Genomic DNA, 18559 nt, shown 5'->3' with positions numbered 1-18559 from the left:
TAAAAATAACTTATAGGTATAATGTAAACTAGGAAGTAACTGATGATAAGTATGTAAACTTCTTACAAAGATAAATAAGCTAGATTGTTAGTGTACATGCCGCCAATAGAGATAATAATTGAAGTTACTATTTCCCGCCATATTTGTGGGAATTAGAACCTTATCACATGAAAATATGTTTATAACAATTATAAGTTAAGTTGATAACACAGAATCACAGATATATATATTATATGTATTATGTATATATATTATATACACACAGAAATGGCGGACGTCGACTTTAATTATTATCACTAGTTAGCGATCTAGTTTGTTTTAATACATAATATGTATACATATATCTGTGACTTCTTATAAAAAGATATATTGTATAAAAGACTGTCATATTTCTACGAAATGTAAATAGTCTTACACTCACTTCTTGTTTAAACAATTTTTTATTGTTTGGCATGTTTTGATGTGTAAAAATGATTGTCTAGTTCTGGAAAAGATATTTAACTTAGGTACCTTATGAGTAAAATGTGAATTTTGCCTGGGCCCTCGGTTATAAGTAACAGCTAGGATTATCTAGAGTAATTTTATTTGCCATAGTTTATGACTGATGAGGTAATTAAGCAAATTGAATGAGAAGAAGTGAAAATCGAATGTCTTTTATTATAAAGTAAACTTGTTTTTAAAAATAAATAATCTATTAATACGCATTTCATAGTTTTCATTAACAACAAAATTGAAAAAATTTACTCGAAATCTGTAATTTTCACTAATTGTTCTTGTAAAAAACATGTACTCCGGAACTGTCCAAAACGTCATCTAAAAAAATGTTATTAATTTTATTAACTTTCAATCATTAGAATATAGAAAGACAATGTTGTACTGACATTCTTCCTGCCTCAAGTAGTGAGTCTGCAGCACTAAGTAATTGGCCGTCGAATTACCTCCGACCATAGACCCGACTCCGTGAGGGAATTTCAAGGTAGATCCGTCTCTGGCCCAATAATGGTAGGGCTATGATAAAAAAATAAATTTGTGTTATTGTTTTTAGTGACAAATCCATTATATGATTTACTTACGGTTGGATTAGCTTTGCACGGCTTTGCCTTGGTGAAAACTTCTTTTCGTGCGGTTGACAGGGTTCCTCCGCAATTCCTAATTTAACATAATGATAATGATAATGATCTTTTAAACTATTTTTAATTAAAACATTGTAACAAATACCATTACCAAACGCGATCATTGCTGGCAGGTTCGGGACAGCCGTACATGAACATATGATGAGTGACGTTGCTGGACACTGTTGTTTCCAACTTAGCTAAACACAAAATAATTCCACACCATATGTAATATAGAGAGGTGACTCAAGAATATTTTCAGTACTTAAGCATGCCAAATTATTTTTTCAAAATCGCATCTCTGCGATTGTAAAATTAATTATTCATTATTATTTTTAATACATATATTGATCTCATTTAAAATATGGATCCTATCTCAAATATAAATATTATCGGAAGTATTCAGTTTTAACATAAAAAATATTAATAATTTCACAATACTTACTGATTTCATACGATTTTCCTGGGTTCAATTTTATAGCCGTGCAAAATTTCACATCCATCTAAAATAAACGCATTCTTTTAATTTTTAAGAGAGTAAAATTAATGAATTAGTAATATTAGGAAATTGTATAATACTATTTTTTAATGATTCGTACACTTAATTATTATAGTATTAATAAATCGTTTTAATGACAATTTTATTTTTGTATACAATAATTATTAGGCGTGTTACGTTAATGCTCAAAATGTAACTTCTTAAGAACGCGCAAGTTATGACTTACTTCTTGTATTACCACATTTGGTATCAACAATGAATGTCTATGGATACGAGCTGTTGCAGGACTTGCAGCCTCGGTCGACCATAACACAGCAAACAAAGCAAAAGCAACAACAATTATGTTTCTAAAATTCATTTTGATCTTCTTTTTACGAACGACCAAACAGAAATATTTAAACGTTGTCTACAGAATCTGGCCAATGTGTTATTACCAATCAAACGGTTCCATCATTTTTACAGCAGGTAAAGTAGTTATTGAACGTTCTATCGATACACGCCAACACGCATGCGCTAGCTGGTTAATGATGTATGTACTCAAACAAAATGTGTACAACTTCTAAAGTCTGAACAAAAATTCCTTGACTACCTTACCGAGTAGTTGAGCTAACTAATCTGATCAAAATTAATGATTTCAACACATCCTAAGTAGATAAAATGTCTTTAAGAAACATCATACCCATTCAACGAAAATGCAGAGAACAAACAAACTATAACTAATTTTAATTTTCCTGCGTATTGTATCTTTAATATATAAATAATATATTCAAAAAGATTATAAAGGTTATTGTTTTATCTTACCAACAACTAAAATCGAGTTAATACCAGGTAAAAATTAAAATATTTGAATTTCATCAATAAGAACCAAACATAAGAGGTTTTAATGTTCCAGTTTTGGTACAACTGTATAGTTATACGCGTTACACTAAATCTTGGATCATTTGAGTGTCAAGGTTAACAATTTATTTACTTTTTAAAATAATATCGCCCAAATTAAAATGAGGAAAATTAACCTAAGAAAACATTAATACTAAAAAATCTGTAGATATTGTGTACATAGCTCACACGATAATAATTAAACATAATAAATTCACAATTTTATAATTATTGTGGTAACTTTATAAAATCATATTTGCACAAATAAAGTAAATTATTTTATTATGCGAGACGACTGTTCCCCGACCTATCATTTATCGTCGACCAGTTATTTTGTGGCTGCTATATTGGGATTCTTTTCTAGGTAGCTATAGATATAATAAATATAATGTACATTTCCAGCCCACATTTTTCATATTATCCAGTATCCTTAAATTAGTTTGTAAATAATATGTTTTTTATACAAACACGTGTCAGATTTGATCAATAACGCTGTAACGGGATAAAAAAAATGTAGTCATTACTTGAAAACTGTCATCAATAACACTTGGTTTTTCTTTATGTTAAATAGTTTTTATTTTTAATCGTCGTAATAATCTTCTTTAACAGGCCTTGGAGGTCATGAGATACGTCATCGTGGGGTATGTCTTGTTTGTGAAATAAAAAAACTATTTCTAAAAATACATTTAAATTACCATATTTCACCCATAAACTCCCACCACAAATGTTGGAGTATTTATTTTTTACAGAATAAAAACGTGACAACATTTTAAACATAATTATGCAAAGTGATTATTTTATCACAATGAAAAGGTTAAATCTTAAATTATTAACTATAATAGAATTTGACTCGCTAATTGTGTTTCAATCCAATTCCTGAAATGAGCTACATTTACATATGCTGCAGGTATTTTTTCACCACATCCGATTCCCCATGCCACGATTCCAACTTGTACTAAGTAATCCGGATCTAATTTGCTTGGACACATCAAAGGACTTCCACCGTCGCCCTAAGAATATTTTTAAAAATCAATAGCCACAAAATCATTACGAGTATTGCCTACTTATTTAAATCGTTGTTAACTAAGGTTAAAAGTGATGAAATTTATTATTAATTGTTTTTTATCGTGTTACCAATATATTTAGAACTTAAAATCGTAAATTAAACGGTGGAAGATAATTTAACATTGTTTGTTTAACGTTAAAATAAGATACACGTACTTTGCACGTGTCTTTTCCTACTTCACCGCCAGCGCATATAAGACTCTCGTGTAATCTGAAGTGTTTGCCAAGTCTGGTGTTTCTTAAATCCCTTTCGCATTTTTCTCTGGGTATTATGGGCATCTGAACTTTTTTCATAATACTCACTTGGTATTGACCAATTTCATCTACAAGCAGATTAGAATTTTGTTTAAAATTAATTGTGAGCTAAAGAGCAGGTACAGGTGCTTAGTCTTCGCTTTCAACATACTTTTAATGCCTTTAGGTGTGTTATTGGTGATATTGTAACCATTGTAAAAAATTCTCTTCCCCATCCGCTTGAAAAACACAATGAGAAATCGTATACTTGGTCTTGCTCGGGTAAACACATTATTTGGATATTTTCTTGTAAGAAAAATGGCTCGTCAATGAATATTAACGCTACATCATTGTGTAGTCCACCAGAGTTAAATGATGTATGCACAACGACTTTAGACACCCGACGATCCTGATGCAAGTACAATTCCTTTTCAGTGTTCAAATCCCAATCGCCTGCTCGTACAACAATGACCGCCGGATCTTGGCTAAAGGAGATTTCAATTACTCATAAATGGTCATTGTCATAACATGATAATACTTGTAGTAATATTGATGAACTGTAGTAATTTGTAATCACATTTCATCTCTGGCCGCTTCGACATAATTTTTTTTTTTAAAACTATAAATTCACCCTTTTCCCTACTCACAAATATGTCGACAAAAATCACCTATATATATTCATAATGTTGCGCGATCGGCGAAAATATCAACATTTTCGAAAAAGTTATTTAACTTATATTTGTGATTCTGTGTTATCGACTTATAATTGTTACAAAACATATTTTCATATGATAAGGTTCTGTTGTATTCACAAAGTTGGCGGAAAATGGTAACTTCAATTATTAAACAAATATTGCAATATCAGGAGTCTTATTTTTAGATAATTTGTTTACAACCGTAAACAGCGCTTACCTTTTCACACAATGGGCCGCTGTTAAGACAACGTCATCTTTAATCAACGATCCTCCGCAGTGATATTTCAATGATATTTCCTTTTGGGTAGACTCTTTTTCTACAAATATCGCCACCATCGATGGGAACTCGCCGTAATTCGACTCGCCGTTAAAGGCGTTCACCAGTTTGTAGCCCACACCGAGTTTATTCCACGTTCCACATTCGCGGGTATTAAAGTCCGGATTTTGCCCCATAATATCCTTTGACCGTTTCTCGTCCAGTGTGCTCGCATAGTATTCGGTAGGTTTGTCGGATGCACTTCTAGTGTAACCTGGTCGGTCCGACATATCGAATGGATCGTATGTACTTTCATGGTACGCGTTGATGCCGTCAACTGGATTCTCACAGCAGACTTCTAAATAGCTTTTGCATTGTCCGTTTTTTACTCTGAAATCAAACCACAAACATAATATAGGTATTAGCAATTGATGTATTATAGATCAAACAATAGATATTATTCATAAATCTTATAATTATGTACTTAAACCACCAACGTATGTAGTAACACTTGAATGTGTACATTTTTTTTTACAAATAGATTTTTTTCGAAAATAATACTTTGACAGTAGTGGCCATAGCCATTGGAGCAACTAGAAGGGGCGCTAAGCAAGTTCAGACCTTTTATTAAAAACTCTTAAAACTCCTTCAGAATTTCAATAAAAATGTATAAACTTTACTTGTGGGCTGTCTATTTGGTCGATGACATTTTTTTAGAGCCTCGACGAGTTTAAAAGGATTTGAACTTTCTTAGCACCCTATATAGGCATAGCTAAGTCATTTTTTTTTTTTAACTTAATATTTAATAATCGATACGTTTTATTATTTGTTTATCACTTAAGTACATAATTTAATTTGATAACTTATAAACTATAGAAAATATAATATTTCAAAAAATCACCTAATACTGAAATCTATAACGCCTTTAACAGCCAATTCATTCGTCTTACATAAATGGGATGGCATACAAATGCAATTATTTGCGTTACCTAAAAATGGTGCGTTGCTCGTAGTTTCTGTAGGTAATATGTCATGCTCATCGTTTAAAGGAAGTAAAGGAGTCAATAAATCTCGGATAACACTACGAATTCCATATGCGTTTGTCGACAAAATTAAAATGTCCATGTATACACTAACCACGACGATTCTTTTAAACGTTGACAGTATCTGTAAGAAAGATATAGTATAAGTAATATTTTATTATTCAAAAAAACTGGAAAGGTGGTAAGAGAGTGTGTGTGGAGTCCAAAGTTGGAACTGGAAATCATTTCTTTTTTTCGAGGAATACAAATTTATTCTTAGCTAATTTCTTAAATAATTGATTTTAAAGTTTTTGTTGACAAATTATATTTTGTTCCTTCATTCCCATCATAAAGTATCTACGTATTAATTTTAATTTTCAAACGACTTTACTAGGAAAAACGAATTACAATACTGATAACAAAATGAGCTTTGGTAGTACTTCTTATTTGGCGATTATACTTTTAACTTCGTATTAAGTACCCAAATTAAGTCACGCTTTCGGGATTGAATCAGAACTATCTTTGATATTTATTAGTTAATATATGTTAATATTTTGTGTACAAATTCGCAAAATGTGCTATATTATTGAATTTAAACTAGTTCCAGTTTAATGTTAACGAACAAGACACTGAACGAGTTCATTTTTTAGAAATTAACTTTCTTGCACTTGTAGTTTAAAAAATAATTCTAACATTGATATACTACATACGAGAGAAAAATATTCGTGTTTAGAAGGTTGCAAAGGAATAAAGCAGATTTTTTAGCAGGAGGGGATAACCGATAAAACTAAACTATTGATCAACAATTGCAATTAGATGGTTTGTTTAATTTGTATCTATTACATTATTTATTAATTTGCAACTCTCTTCCCCCACTGTCTATGTCAATCCATTAGAAATTACAACACAATAACTCATAAATGATTGTATGTACTTACCATTATTATTGTAGTACTTTATATTATACTGTATACTTAAGTGTTGAACATTAAATGTCTTTAGACAAAGTACTATAATATTATACAAACACAAAGAACGGTCTATAACATCTATAATATGTAAATAAATAATTATTTTTTCCCATACAAAAACAAAAACAATTTGTGGAAAAATATACAATAATAAAGCTGCAGGCACACTGTTTGTATACACTGGAAAGACAGGTAACTGGTAATGTAAATCCTATCAGTAAAATTGTTTCCAAGCGTGATGACCATGAAAAACTCAAATCCGGTTTCTTGGTGTAAATAAATTAATAACCGTCAATTTGTTAAATTTTATTTTTTTTGTTCGAAATAAATTGTGTAATTTCATTAAACTGGGGTTTTCATTAAAATTAGTCAAACAAGGCTAATTGAGTATTTTAAAATATTTAAATTACCTACTGTTCTTAATTATGTTTTTATTTGTATGTTAATGATTTGTTGTTATAACGTTTACCTTTTGTGTGAATTCTTGTAAATGAATATTAATATTAATTGTAATCGAGCTTTAGTGTTGTAAAATAAAAACAATATCATTTGATAAAAAAAAACTATGCTATACCAGTCTAAATCCAATTCTTACAAACTTTGAATCACATACAAATTACATTATGTTATAAAATAACCGAAAAATTTGTCCTAACCTTAAGTGAAATTATGCGATATATTTATCATAAGACATTTTTTAATCATATGAACTCATTATGAGAAAAACTGAATTTTATCTAAATTTGATTGATACATTTTCGAAATAAATATAATTTATACACAATACATAGTTAATTGTGTTTTATTTGAATTTAACAAATATCTAATTTTTTACACAGAAATAATATGTTTTTAAGTACGCTAAATTACAACAAAAAAACCTACTCAACTGAATTGACAGTTTGAATACTGAAAAATAACTATAAAAATGTCAACACTTTTATGTGTCATAATTATACTTATTTCTCCTAACCTAATACTATGATGAAATTTCAGTGATTTGGATACATATTGAAACACTAGTTGAAATTCTAAAGGATGTTGTTATAAGAAAATATCGATTAGAAACTCATGTTCTTTACTCTTCTCTATTAATCATTTATTTACATTTAATAAATAATAAATCCTATCCACAGTCAAATTTGTATTTCTTTTTAATTAAATATCAATCCACAAGCGACTCAAACTTAAATTGACCATTTATTTACAATTAAAATGAAGTATTTAATATTTGTTTTAATTATAAAACATACATTACTAGTTTATTATAATTTATAACATTGCAAATCACATGACATTTATTTTTTATTGTTTTCAATAATTTAAGTAATTGTTTCATTGTCTATCCATTCGCGAAAATGAGCTACATCAACGTAGACTCCAGGAAACGTATTGCCACATCCAATCCCCCAAGAAACGATTCCAGCTTGTATTAAGGTATTTGGATCAGATTCGCTTGGACACATCAATGGACTACCACCGTCGCCCTAGATAAAAAAAAATACAAGAAAAAATTGTCTTTGAATATTATTCAATTTCCAACAAACGGAAAATTACTTTGCACGTGTCCTTTCCTTCTTGTCCGCCAGCGCACATAAAACTTTTGTGTAATCTAAATTTTGGCCCGAGTCTTGTTTTCTTTAGATCATCTTCACACTTTTGGGTAGGTATGATGGGAAGTTCTACTTTCTTCAGTATGCTGACCTGGTAATGACCCAATTCGTCTACGCAAACATGATTGATATATTAAATGACGATAAACAATGTACTTGAAATCATTGTATGTAGGACTATACGCACTCTCAACACCCTTCGCCGTTTTCTTAGCGATAGTGTAGTTATTGAAGATAACGTCTTTGCCCCAACCGCTGGAATAGCACAGAGAATGATCAAATTTTTGACCCTGTTCCGGTAAGCATATCGTTTGGATATTTGCTTGTAGATCAAATGGCGCTTCAGTAAACAACAAGGCGATGTCGTTGAAAAGTCCTCCCGCATAATACTCCTTGTGTATGGTAACTTCAGATATGCGACGGTCTTGATGAGCATAGATTTCCTTATCTGTTTGCAAATCCCACTCTCCTGCTCGAACCACCAAAGATGAATGGTCTTTTCTAAAGATAAAAAAAAACAATCGTTTATAATACTACCTAGTATGTATTGATCGAATTTAAGTAAAAATGTCTGGGTTGAAATGTCCATCGAAAAAATGTCCATAAAAGCCAAACTATGAAACCGTTTAATTTGAAATTGGGATAGAAATGTCTCAATTAGACTCATCTTAGAGCTTAAACATTACTTGTCAGAAAATGTTTACGGTGTACATGTTTTCCTTAGAAACGTTGGTAGAATAAGCGTACTTTTAAAAATGATAAATTCCGAAAATTTGCATCTTAATATTTACTTAATAACACAATGAGCAGCTGTCAAGACGACATTTGGTTTGATCAACGATCCTCCGCACCGGTACAATAGTTTTGTATCTCCGGACTTTGAAGTATCCTCACCAAGTATTGCCACCATAGCAGGGTACTCGCCATAATTGGACTCCCCATTTATAGCGTTAAGAACTCTAAAGCCTATCCCGTCTTTATTCCATTGTCCACATTTATGATGTTTTTTTACATCCGGTTTGATCGTGGCTGCGGTCTCAGTCGAATGAGAATTGCTGTCCATGCTGTGTGATTCAGTATTTTCTATCAAATCTGCTGATGAGCTAGTCGATGATACGATGTCTGCCGAGGGAGGTGAAGACAACTCAACATAGCCCGATGATTCATGAGATGACGATTCAAAGGTTTCTCTCGAATCAGGTGTTGTGCTAGTTGATGTTACAATGTCTGACGAGGGAGGTGAAGATGATTCTCCATAGCCCGATGATTCGTGAGATGACGACTCAAAGGTTTCCCTCGAGTCAGGTGTTGTGCTAGTTGATGTTGCAATGTCTGACGAGGAAGGTGAAGATGATTCAATGTTATCTAAAGATTCGTGAGATGACGATTCAAAGGTTTCTCTCGAATCAGGTGTTGTGCTAGTCGATATTATTAAGTCTGACAAAGAAGGTGAAGATAATTCAGTGTTATCCGATGATTCATGAGACGTCGATTCAGAGGTTTTGATCACTTCAGATGATGTGCTAGTCGATATTATTATGTATTCCGAAGAAGGTGAAGTCAATTCAATGTTATTCGGAGATTCGTGATTTTTCGTTTCATAGTTTGATGAAGTTAAAGTTGTTGTTGTGATAGATGAATAAGCAAATTCATTGGCATTATCTTTGTTTGGACTGGAATCGCCAGAATCGCTCGATACAACTTCGGGTAAGTTGTTTTTAGTGTTGTCTGTGTGAGTTGATGTCGATAATGAACTTAGAGTATCATTGCAGCATACATCCAAATAGCTGTGGCATGGACCGATATTCGTTCTAAAATCAAAACATCAAATGTGTTAGAATCTACCGATTAATTCATTGTATTTAAAGTACATGTACATATAATAAATGGTAATTTTAATAAACAAATTGGTTCATAGTAGACAACTTTGGACGATTGTAGAATGAATGTGTAATATTAAAATGTTTAATAATCTAGATGCTATGAGGACGGTTTTTATTAATTTCTTAATTGAGAGTAGTATTTATAACTGTGACAGTATTAAATTCACTAAATCGTCAGAGAAAAATAGAAGAGAAAATTATCTATGCTTAGATAGACCATTTTTTTGACAGATGAATAATTTTCTTAGATTTTTTTTTTTAATAAGCTGTTAAAAATAGTGGATTGAGTTACCTATCAAACATTTTAAAAATCTTAAAAACAGAATAAGTTTTTTTTTCTATTTATTGTTTTGTTTCACGCAAAACTATTTTGATGGAAAGAAAATGTATTTTTTTTCTATAGAAATGACTGTGATAACAACCGATAAAGAATTTTCATTTCTGTATTATTAATTACTAATTATTATATACCCTTGATTAAACTCTTAAATCTAAGATTTTGCCTGTACTTAACTTTTAAATAAACAGGTGGGTAGTGTCCTCTTAAAGAAAAATTATAATATTTGAGTTTATCAGATTAAATGCATTTTGTAATTAAATTGTTTACATTTATTATATACCAACCCTAAAAAGTTTTATCTATTATTTGTTTAATTATGTTTTAAATAAAAAGTCATTCGTAGAAGAATAATTTCTAGTTTCAACAAATTTGAAAAACTAAAATGAAATTTAATTTTTAATTATCTCCAACCTTTCCAAGTACTGTTAACATATTTTCAATTTAAATTAATCGCTAAGTATAAAATAATAAGTATCTATAAAATTTTATGTTATTTTCGTTTTAAAATCATATAAATTAAGTGCATTTTTCAAGTGTATAATTCAAGGTAAATCATTTTTATATTTTTTTTATTAAATTTAAATGATTTAATGTAAGAATTACCTGATATCGATTTGTAAGTAACCGACGGGATTTGATTCATAAGTCTGGCATAGACTGAATGGTTTGCACGTGCATCCCAGCTCCTTATCGATAATGATTTCTTCTTTTTTCAATGTTGTTGGTACGGACAACTCTTTGTAAGTCAGATCGATTGCTGTTGAAACTACATTTTTCAAAATAGATTTGGCTATAATTTGCCCGTTTATTGGCACAACTATAAATACACCGAAGAGAAAAATTCTCAAAAGAGATTTGAGAAAACAATCCTGTAAATATAATATAGTATAAATACAGTTTACTAATAATGAACACAATTACATTTATACGTTTTTAATAGTTTATTACTTAAAAAGCCATTGTAATAAATTGTCAATAGAGTTAATTATATTACTAATTATAAATGTTTTTAAATATACTCCTTACCATGTTCAATAATATTAGTGTTCCTTTAGCTGATAACAAGGCTAATAAACAACTAAAATAATAAATATATTATTATACGTTTACAATAAAACCGCAACGATCATCATGTTTAATTTATTCAAAAAACGGAACAACTATTAAATTATCCAAGAATTATAGTCAACATTTCTTTTTAAACTGAACATTGGATTACACTACCATAGATTATATAAATTGTCCCTTAACGTGATGACCTCGAATCAGAAATCAGGTTCTTGTGTGTGAAAAGTTATCAACTTGGTCGTGGACGCCAGACGATGCTAATTATTAAGAGGTGGTATGAATTTGAATATAATGAAAATCAAGTTCATCATAAGAGCACAGTTGTTGATCTGTAAAAATTGCTTAAAAAAATATGTTGCCATCGACTATTTTAAAACCAACGAACTTTGTATTTTGATTAGTAGTAACCGTCTGATAATAAATTACAAATAAAAAAAAAATACATTGTATTTATAAAAAATTGTAACTAATTGATACTTTGCAGGTCGTAAGTCTTTTTTGTTCCCTTTCAAAATCATAGAACGTCCCGTTTGCTTTTACATGGTATCAAAACAGATCAATTAAGAATGTATTTTTATTTTATAATAGGGTGGACGATAAATTACTTTTAGACTGCCAAGTGAGCTTGACTTGATATTAAAAAAAAACTTATTTTTAATCGAATCAACTTTACTTTGCCAAAAAAACAAAGTCTTGTGTACAGAATTTAATATGAATGTCAAGTATAGCAGTTGGTAACATACATGATAGGTACTACGTCATTTCATAATATACTAATAAATAATAATTACCTATCAAATATCATTTTTAATATTTTTGGCTCGATTCGACGTACTAAACCATGTATTAAACAAAAAAACGTGTCTCATTATGATAATTTACAATATCATTATATACTCACCTTAGCAAAAACATATTATAGTATGATTTGTGTGCATTGTATATTTATGTATGTTTCAACGATAATAATACTAAACTGTAATTATTGAAACATACCCTTGGGATATATTATTATTAAAATTCACGAGGAAAACACAATCCTAAATGTAATCGTAAAACCGGTCAAAGCCTATTAACGCCTGGACAATATTGTATTATGGATAACTACTGCGTTAGTGTTTCTTATTATTTATTTGTTAATTTCAACAAGAGTACAAAACAGGCTCGACTTGGTATTGTGCAAAGATTTTATTGGTAAACAAGCATCATAAAAATAATAAATATTCAACAATACAATATGAACATCACGTGTTTAATAATTAACAAATTTAGTAAGCTACTCAAAAATTAAACTAAAAAACAATACCTATAAACAGTCACAATTCACATTAAAATAATTTAAAATCTTCGATATTATTACATTGTGTGCTGTGAAACTTGTTTACCGAGCAAAATGTGTGGGCTACAAAACTGAAAAATGTGTTTATAGACAACATTTCTTACTGTATGATTCTGGTCCATGGCTATTAGTGCTAAGAACCACCATCTCGTGACCAGCTACTAGCAATCGGGTTGGTGACCAGGCAGGAATTCGAATACAGCGGCCCTACCCCGAGTATCTCATCAATATTTATAATTAATTGGGATATTCCCGAATGATTGAATACCGTTTACATATTATCATTATTATTGTTAATGACGGGAAATACCGCGTTGTGCGATTATATTCAGCGTTTAATCACACTTACACATAAGGAATATTTCATCCGAGAAATTAACCACTTGGCACTTGCTGAGATACATAAGATTATACCATTATGCGTGATTTATTATTACACGGTTGTTAGACATGAAAGAACATATTGAAAACAACATTTTTAGTCTAATTTTCTGTCTTCCATGATTAGGTTCAATATATTGTTTAAATCGTACAAAACTACTAATCATAAAAAAAAACACCTATACTGCAATATGCTTGTGTAGGCAACACAATGTACAGTTGAACATTTTTCATATTGTGGCGAGCGTTTTTTTGTACTATAAACTTGTCATTGTAATTACAACAAAAGTCTACAAGGCGTACTTAGATGCCGCTAGGCACAATATATTTTATTTATTATCTACTTAAATTTAAAAAAAAAATAATTGTTTAAATTTTTAAACATTTCCTATTTATTTAAAATAGAAATATTAAGCCGATTAAAAATAATTTCGAAAAAGTGCCTCAGTAAATTGTGAAGAAATCAAATATTACACAATAGCACAAATTATGGAGCTAAAATAGGCTAATTGTTGTAATATATATTTACAAATTGTATAGTAAATAAATGTTTAAAAATTATAACATCAAGATTTAAGAGAGAAAAAACTACCAAAATATTTTTAGACATCATAATGAAATTAAAATCAGTAGCTTAAGAGCAAATAAGGACTTTAAACATCAATTAAGACCTACTTATTTCTTTAATTCAAATTACAAAATATTACAATTTTAATATCAATGCAAAGCTCTAAAGAGAATAAACATTTTTTTTTTCGTTTGCTATGGATATATTTTTACTCAACCTTTAGAAGCCATAAACAATCTTTTTAAGAACACCGTTTTGTTGTTTTTTCATGAAGCGGTTCTCACATTATAGGCCTATGACAGCGATTGAATCACTCTTAGATTTAAAAACTGTATTTGAGCCTAATTTGGAATCATTATATATAGTGTATAAAAGTATAGACTAATAATAAAGCTAGAAATATGTCCCTATCATTATTTGTGTTATGTTTGCATAATATGAACTTTTTGCTCGTTTATTAGTGTTAATAAATGTGTAAGTTAATAGACGGTTAAAAAATGTTAAGAAATAGGTTAGCGAATAAACAAATTGAATGTAAAATTAATTGTATATAAAAGTGGTCCGAGTTTGTTTATTATTTTTTCAATAAAAATATATTAAAAAAAAATACAAAAACGATCAAACAAATAATTAACCAACTCTTATTTAGTTAGCTCTTGTTAATTTTATCTAGAATCCAGTCGACAAAATGTGTGACTCTAGTATATACGCCGGGATAACCATGTTGTCCGCATTTATATCCAAAAGACACAATGCCAATCGAATACCACTGCCCACTTTGTGGTATCATGAGTGTATTGCCAGAATCACCCTGTAATCAGACAATCACAATCACACGATAAGCTTGAAAATAACCCCATCTGTTCAAAAGATAAAATCATTTTTTCATCATCGTTTGGCTAAATTTATCAGAAAGGTTCATACTTGCCAAGTAGCCTTCCAGGCTAAACACTAAATTTTAAGACAATTTTAAAAATTGCGAATAACTTGTTCGAGAGATCAAGAATTCAAAGAGTAAAAAAAAAAATTCCCTTGAACTGTAACTGTACCTGACAAGATCCTTTTCCTCCAATCAATCCTGCACAAATCACTCTATTGTCAATCGTAACGGGGAATTTCGCATATGAACGGTTGCATTCCATATTATCAACGATTGGAAGTCCTGCTTCTATCAATGCGTTACTCAAAGGTCCATCTGAAAATTGTTTCTATGTAGAATTTCCGTGCTAAACACACAATTTTCAAATTTTGTGTATAAATAAAGGGCGGGACTTTGAATTCCAATTTTCAAAGGTCCCATCAATTGTATAGATAGTAAATATTAAATGGACTTTGTTTGCTTTTTATTAGAAATATAACACATAATTTGTAAACACATTGAGACAAATGATCAACGTAAAGTCGTTTAAATCATTATCATCCGAACATTGTGAAAACTTCTTAAAGTATAAATAGAAAAATGTATACATATTACCTATAATACTTATAATCGTTTACTCACTTATCTCTGTTGTGCCCCAACCTATAATGGTTGGTGTGTAATTTACATATAGTTTGGATCGCAATTTCGGTGCGATTGGCAAACAAATGGGTTGGATGTATCCTAAAAAAATATTATCGCAGTTATAACGTTGCTAACAATTCAAAGGGTATCCATAAAAAAGTTAATTAAAAAAAAAAAAAAAACAATAATAATTAATAACCTACGGTTGAATTTAACCGTAGCCGCCAACTTCAGTAAAGCAATATCGTTGGTGTAATGCCGTTTGTCATACGATTCGTGCACTATTATCTTTTCGATTTGAAAATCTTGTGGCGAAGCTCCATCGTCAATGTTGGGATCCAGATTAAGATCTCCTAAGCGTGCGATAGACCTATAACACCAAGGTCACGTCGATACAGTCAAGGCTGGCGTTAAGAGGGCGAGAGGAGGAGCAGGGCACTTGTCTTGGACCTCGCACTTTGAAAGACCATTAAATTATTATTGCAAACGACTTGAAAATGAACCTCGGCTCATAACGTTTACTGCTCAGTGTCTAGTGCCTGACGGAAAAAGTTTTATTTTTTAATAGTAAATAGTTATAACATTATAATTTTAGAACATCCCATGGTAAATTATATTTTTTCTTCTTGACTTATAAATTTAATGGAAACAAAATAGAAAACACAATGTACAGTACAAATCACTTTCTAGTTGTAGATTCGTGTAACTGTTTTTGTAAATTAATGTGTAGGAGGAAAACAAATACAAGTATTCATTCAGTGTTTTCTATTTTTTGCATTTATTGGAGTTGCTTCTCCTCTGTCATGAAAGATATGACTAAATTTGACTCCATTGAGCAAAAATATGTATATTTTAAACATTTGGAGTTACACCACTTTTACAATGAACGACCCCTATCAATACTCGATGAACCGGTTAAACGTACAGTTTGGTTTGTCCCGAATCGACAACACAGTAGCCAGAGGTCAGTACAAATCTGTCTGATATCAAAGTACCGCCGCAAGACCATTGAAGAGGATTGTTCGGTTTGTATTTGTTCTTGTATCCAAGCGCCACCGCCCAAGGCCATTCGGCTAAACAGTTCAATTAAGTTATACAACTTTAACAGTAACACTTATCGAGTCATATCATGTTTCCAAACCTAAATTAGGAGTATCTCCGCCAGTGATTCGGTCTCTTACGACAGTTGATCGTCCACATGTCTCTTCGAATGGAAATTTCACTTTGGTACTGGTTTCATAAGAAATCCTATCGCTGAAGGCAGAAGTACTAGTAGTAGTAGTAGTAGTAGTAGTAGTAGTAGTAGTAGTAGTAGTAGTAGAAGTAGTAGGAATAGTAGTAGGGGTAGATTTACTCGGAATTGGACAGCAAACGTTTGGGTATTTCCCTTCGTAACCACACTGGGATTTTCTAAGATAACTGATGACCGAAGAGTTTGATCTATGATTTTCTAAGAGATCACGCAGGGGCGCACATTTCAGTATGCTGATACAGTTGCCTAGTTCATTCACCGGCGTACTACAATCTGTTAACATCATAAAACATTAGCTATTTCATTTTTTTTTTCAAAAAAACAATAATATAACAATAGGGTCACAAACAATTAGAAAACATTTTCTTAATGGTACTTGTTCAAATTAGCCTCTGTCGCTTATAATTTCTACGGGCCACAAGGCCTCAATGCCTAACGATGACTTTCCCAAAGGAGAGGTATTTTAACCTCCCCCTTTTAAGACTAAGTTATTTCTTTGTGCTATACAAGTAAATATATGTATGAAAAATACATATTTATAAATTACAATTTAATTAGACACAGTTTATTTAAATAAATAGCTATAAAGTTTTAAAAATAATATTCATCTATTATGACTTTATGTAAAACTTAGGGCTATCTTGAGCGCTCGTACTGAAGGCTAAATATTTTTATTTGGTAAAAATGTGTAACGTTTTATTTTAAATGTACGTCCCAATATTAACCAGTTTCTGTTTGATTTAAAATAAAAAAAGCTTTAAAACATTAACCCCCAAATAAGATCAACACAGATCTTATTTGGGGTGACCCACACAGGTCACTTTGTGTTTGTTAAAAATTAAATTATGTCTGTATATTATATTATGCATATTAAAATTTAAAACAAATTCTAAATGGCTGCAATTAAAAAAAAAAATTATAGCTTTTACTTTTTCTAAAAAAATGTGTATTAACAGATTTAAAATGAAAAAAAAAATGAAATGCGAACTAAGTAGTTACATATATTTGAGTTTGTAAATGTAGAGGAATATCTTTTTTTTAGATTTTATAAGATTCAACTGCATTATTTATACTGCACTTTTCATAATTTACTAGACGCTATTGGTTGTTGATTGACATATTGTAAGTAAATACCATATATAATCTAAGTATGCTAAGGCAAAATTATTTCATAATTAAACATAAAACAGCTGTTTACGTGTGAGAAATATAATTGTTTACATTCGAAAATTATATTAATAGATGAATAATTAAAATGTACACCTTACGCGTTAACGATTGAGCCGCTACTGCACTGATCACAAACATCAAATTCACCAAACACCTGCTACCTGTCATAATTATGCCAATAAAATGCTATATGATAAAACTATATAATATTATAGTATATATTTACAATACAATAAATATATTAAAATATGACGGTAAAAATGCTTAGCATTTGAATTTGTTAATCCTCTGCGACAGAGATAACATAAATAAAATAATACACAACTTGTACGACACACGTTCTCATGGTCATTCTTAGTTTAAACCGTTGTGTATATACAATATTACTAATAACAAAATAATATGTAAAAAAAATTAGTGGGAGCAATCGCAGGCGGTACCATGTCTATAATGTGTCAGACGGTTGGATTAACCTGAATAAATTAATTTTACCATTTTTCCTTGTGGTGTAAAACAGTATTTTATCAACACTATACTTAGTAGACATACTGGCATGGAGCTCTTGACAACTTACCGGACTCCCAACTAACTCCCTTGACGGATCAACTCGTTTGGACGTACAACACTAAAATAATAATAATGTTTGAAAACCAAATCATTAATATTGTTTACATACTATTGTAATTTTTGACATTCTCTAAATCCTAACTT

At 30.4% G+C, this 18559-nt stretch overlaps 3 protein-coding genes across 3 annotated transcripts; all 3 read right to left on the bottom strand.

The window, feature by feature from the left end:
- Positions 1-637: 637 nt before the first annotated feature.
- LOC126841399 (peptidylglycine alpha-hydroxylating monooxygenase-like) lies at positions 638-2203 on the bottom strand. The gene is made up of 6 exons (XM_050577861.1): positions 1838-2203; positions 1558-1615; positions 1225-1312; positions 1074-1149; positions 882-1008; positions 638-813 (listed from the first exon to the last, which is right to left on the bottom strand). Exons 1-6 carry the CDS (start codon positions 1967-1969, stop codon positions 764-766), a joined length of 531 nt encoding a protein of 176 aa, XP_050433818.1. The 5' UTR covers positions 1970-2203; the 3' UTR covers positions 638-763.
- A 694-nt stretch (positions 2204-2897) lies between these two features.
- LOC126841344 (phenoloxidase-activating factor 2-like) lies at positions 2898-6908 on the bottom strand. Its single transcript, XM_050577759.1, has 6 exons — positions 6698-6908; positions 5639-5904; positions 4699-5127; positions 4000-4271; positions 3709-3872; positions 2898-3497 (listed from the first exon to the last, which is right to left on the bottom strand). Exons 1-6 carry the CDS (start codon positions 6698-6700, stop codon positions 3321-3323), a joined length of 1311 nt encoding a protein of 436 aa, XP_050433716.1. The 5' UTR covers positions 6701-6908; the 3' UTR covers positions 2898-3320.
- A 1003-nt stretch (positions 6909-7911) lies between these two features.
- Positions 7912-18172, bottom strand: LOC126841435 (uncharacterized). Its single transcript, XM_050577923.1, has 12 exons — positions 17947-18172; positions 16568-16951; positions 16352-16499; positions 15630-15796; positions 15424-15525; positions 14972-15117; positions 14575-14733; positions 11170-11435; positions 9135-10154; positions 8531-8844; positions 8288-8454; positions 7912-8217 (listed from the first exon to the last, which is right to left on the bottom strand). The coding sequence occupies exons 1-12, from the start codon at positions 18014-18016 to the stop codon at positions 8053-8055; spliced, it is 3108 nt and encodes a 1035-aa protein (XP_050433880.1). The 5' UTR covers positions 18017-18172; the 3' UTR covers positions 7912-8052.
- Between the last annotated feature and the right edge of the window lie 387 nt (positions 18173-18559).

The sequence above is a fragment of the Adelges cooleyi genome, unplaced genomic scaffold (genome assembly GCF_023614345.1).
Source record: "Adelges cooleyi isolate 19-005CV unplaced genomic scaffold, UGA_ACOO_1.1 ACOO_flye_CR_arks_rails_tigmint_CR_PRNA_381, whole genome shotgun sequence".
Lineage (NCBI taxonomy): Eukaryota > Metazoa > Arthropoda > Insecta > Hemiptera > Adelgidae > Adelges > Adelges cooleyi.
This window is presented reverse-complemented; position numbering and strand designations above follow the sequence as displayed.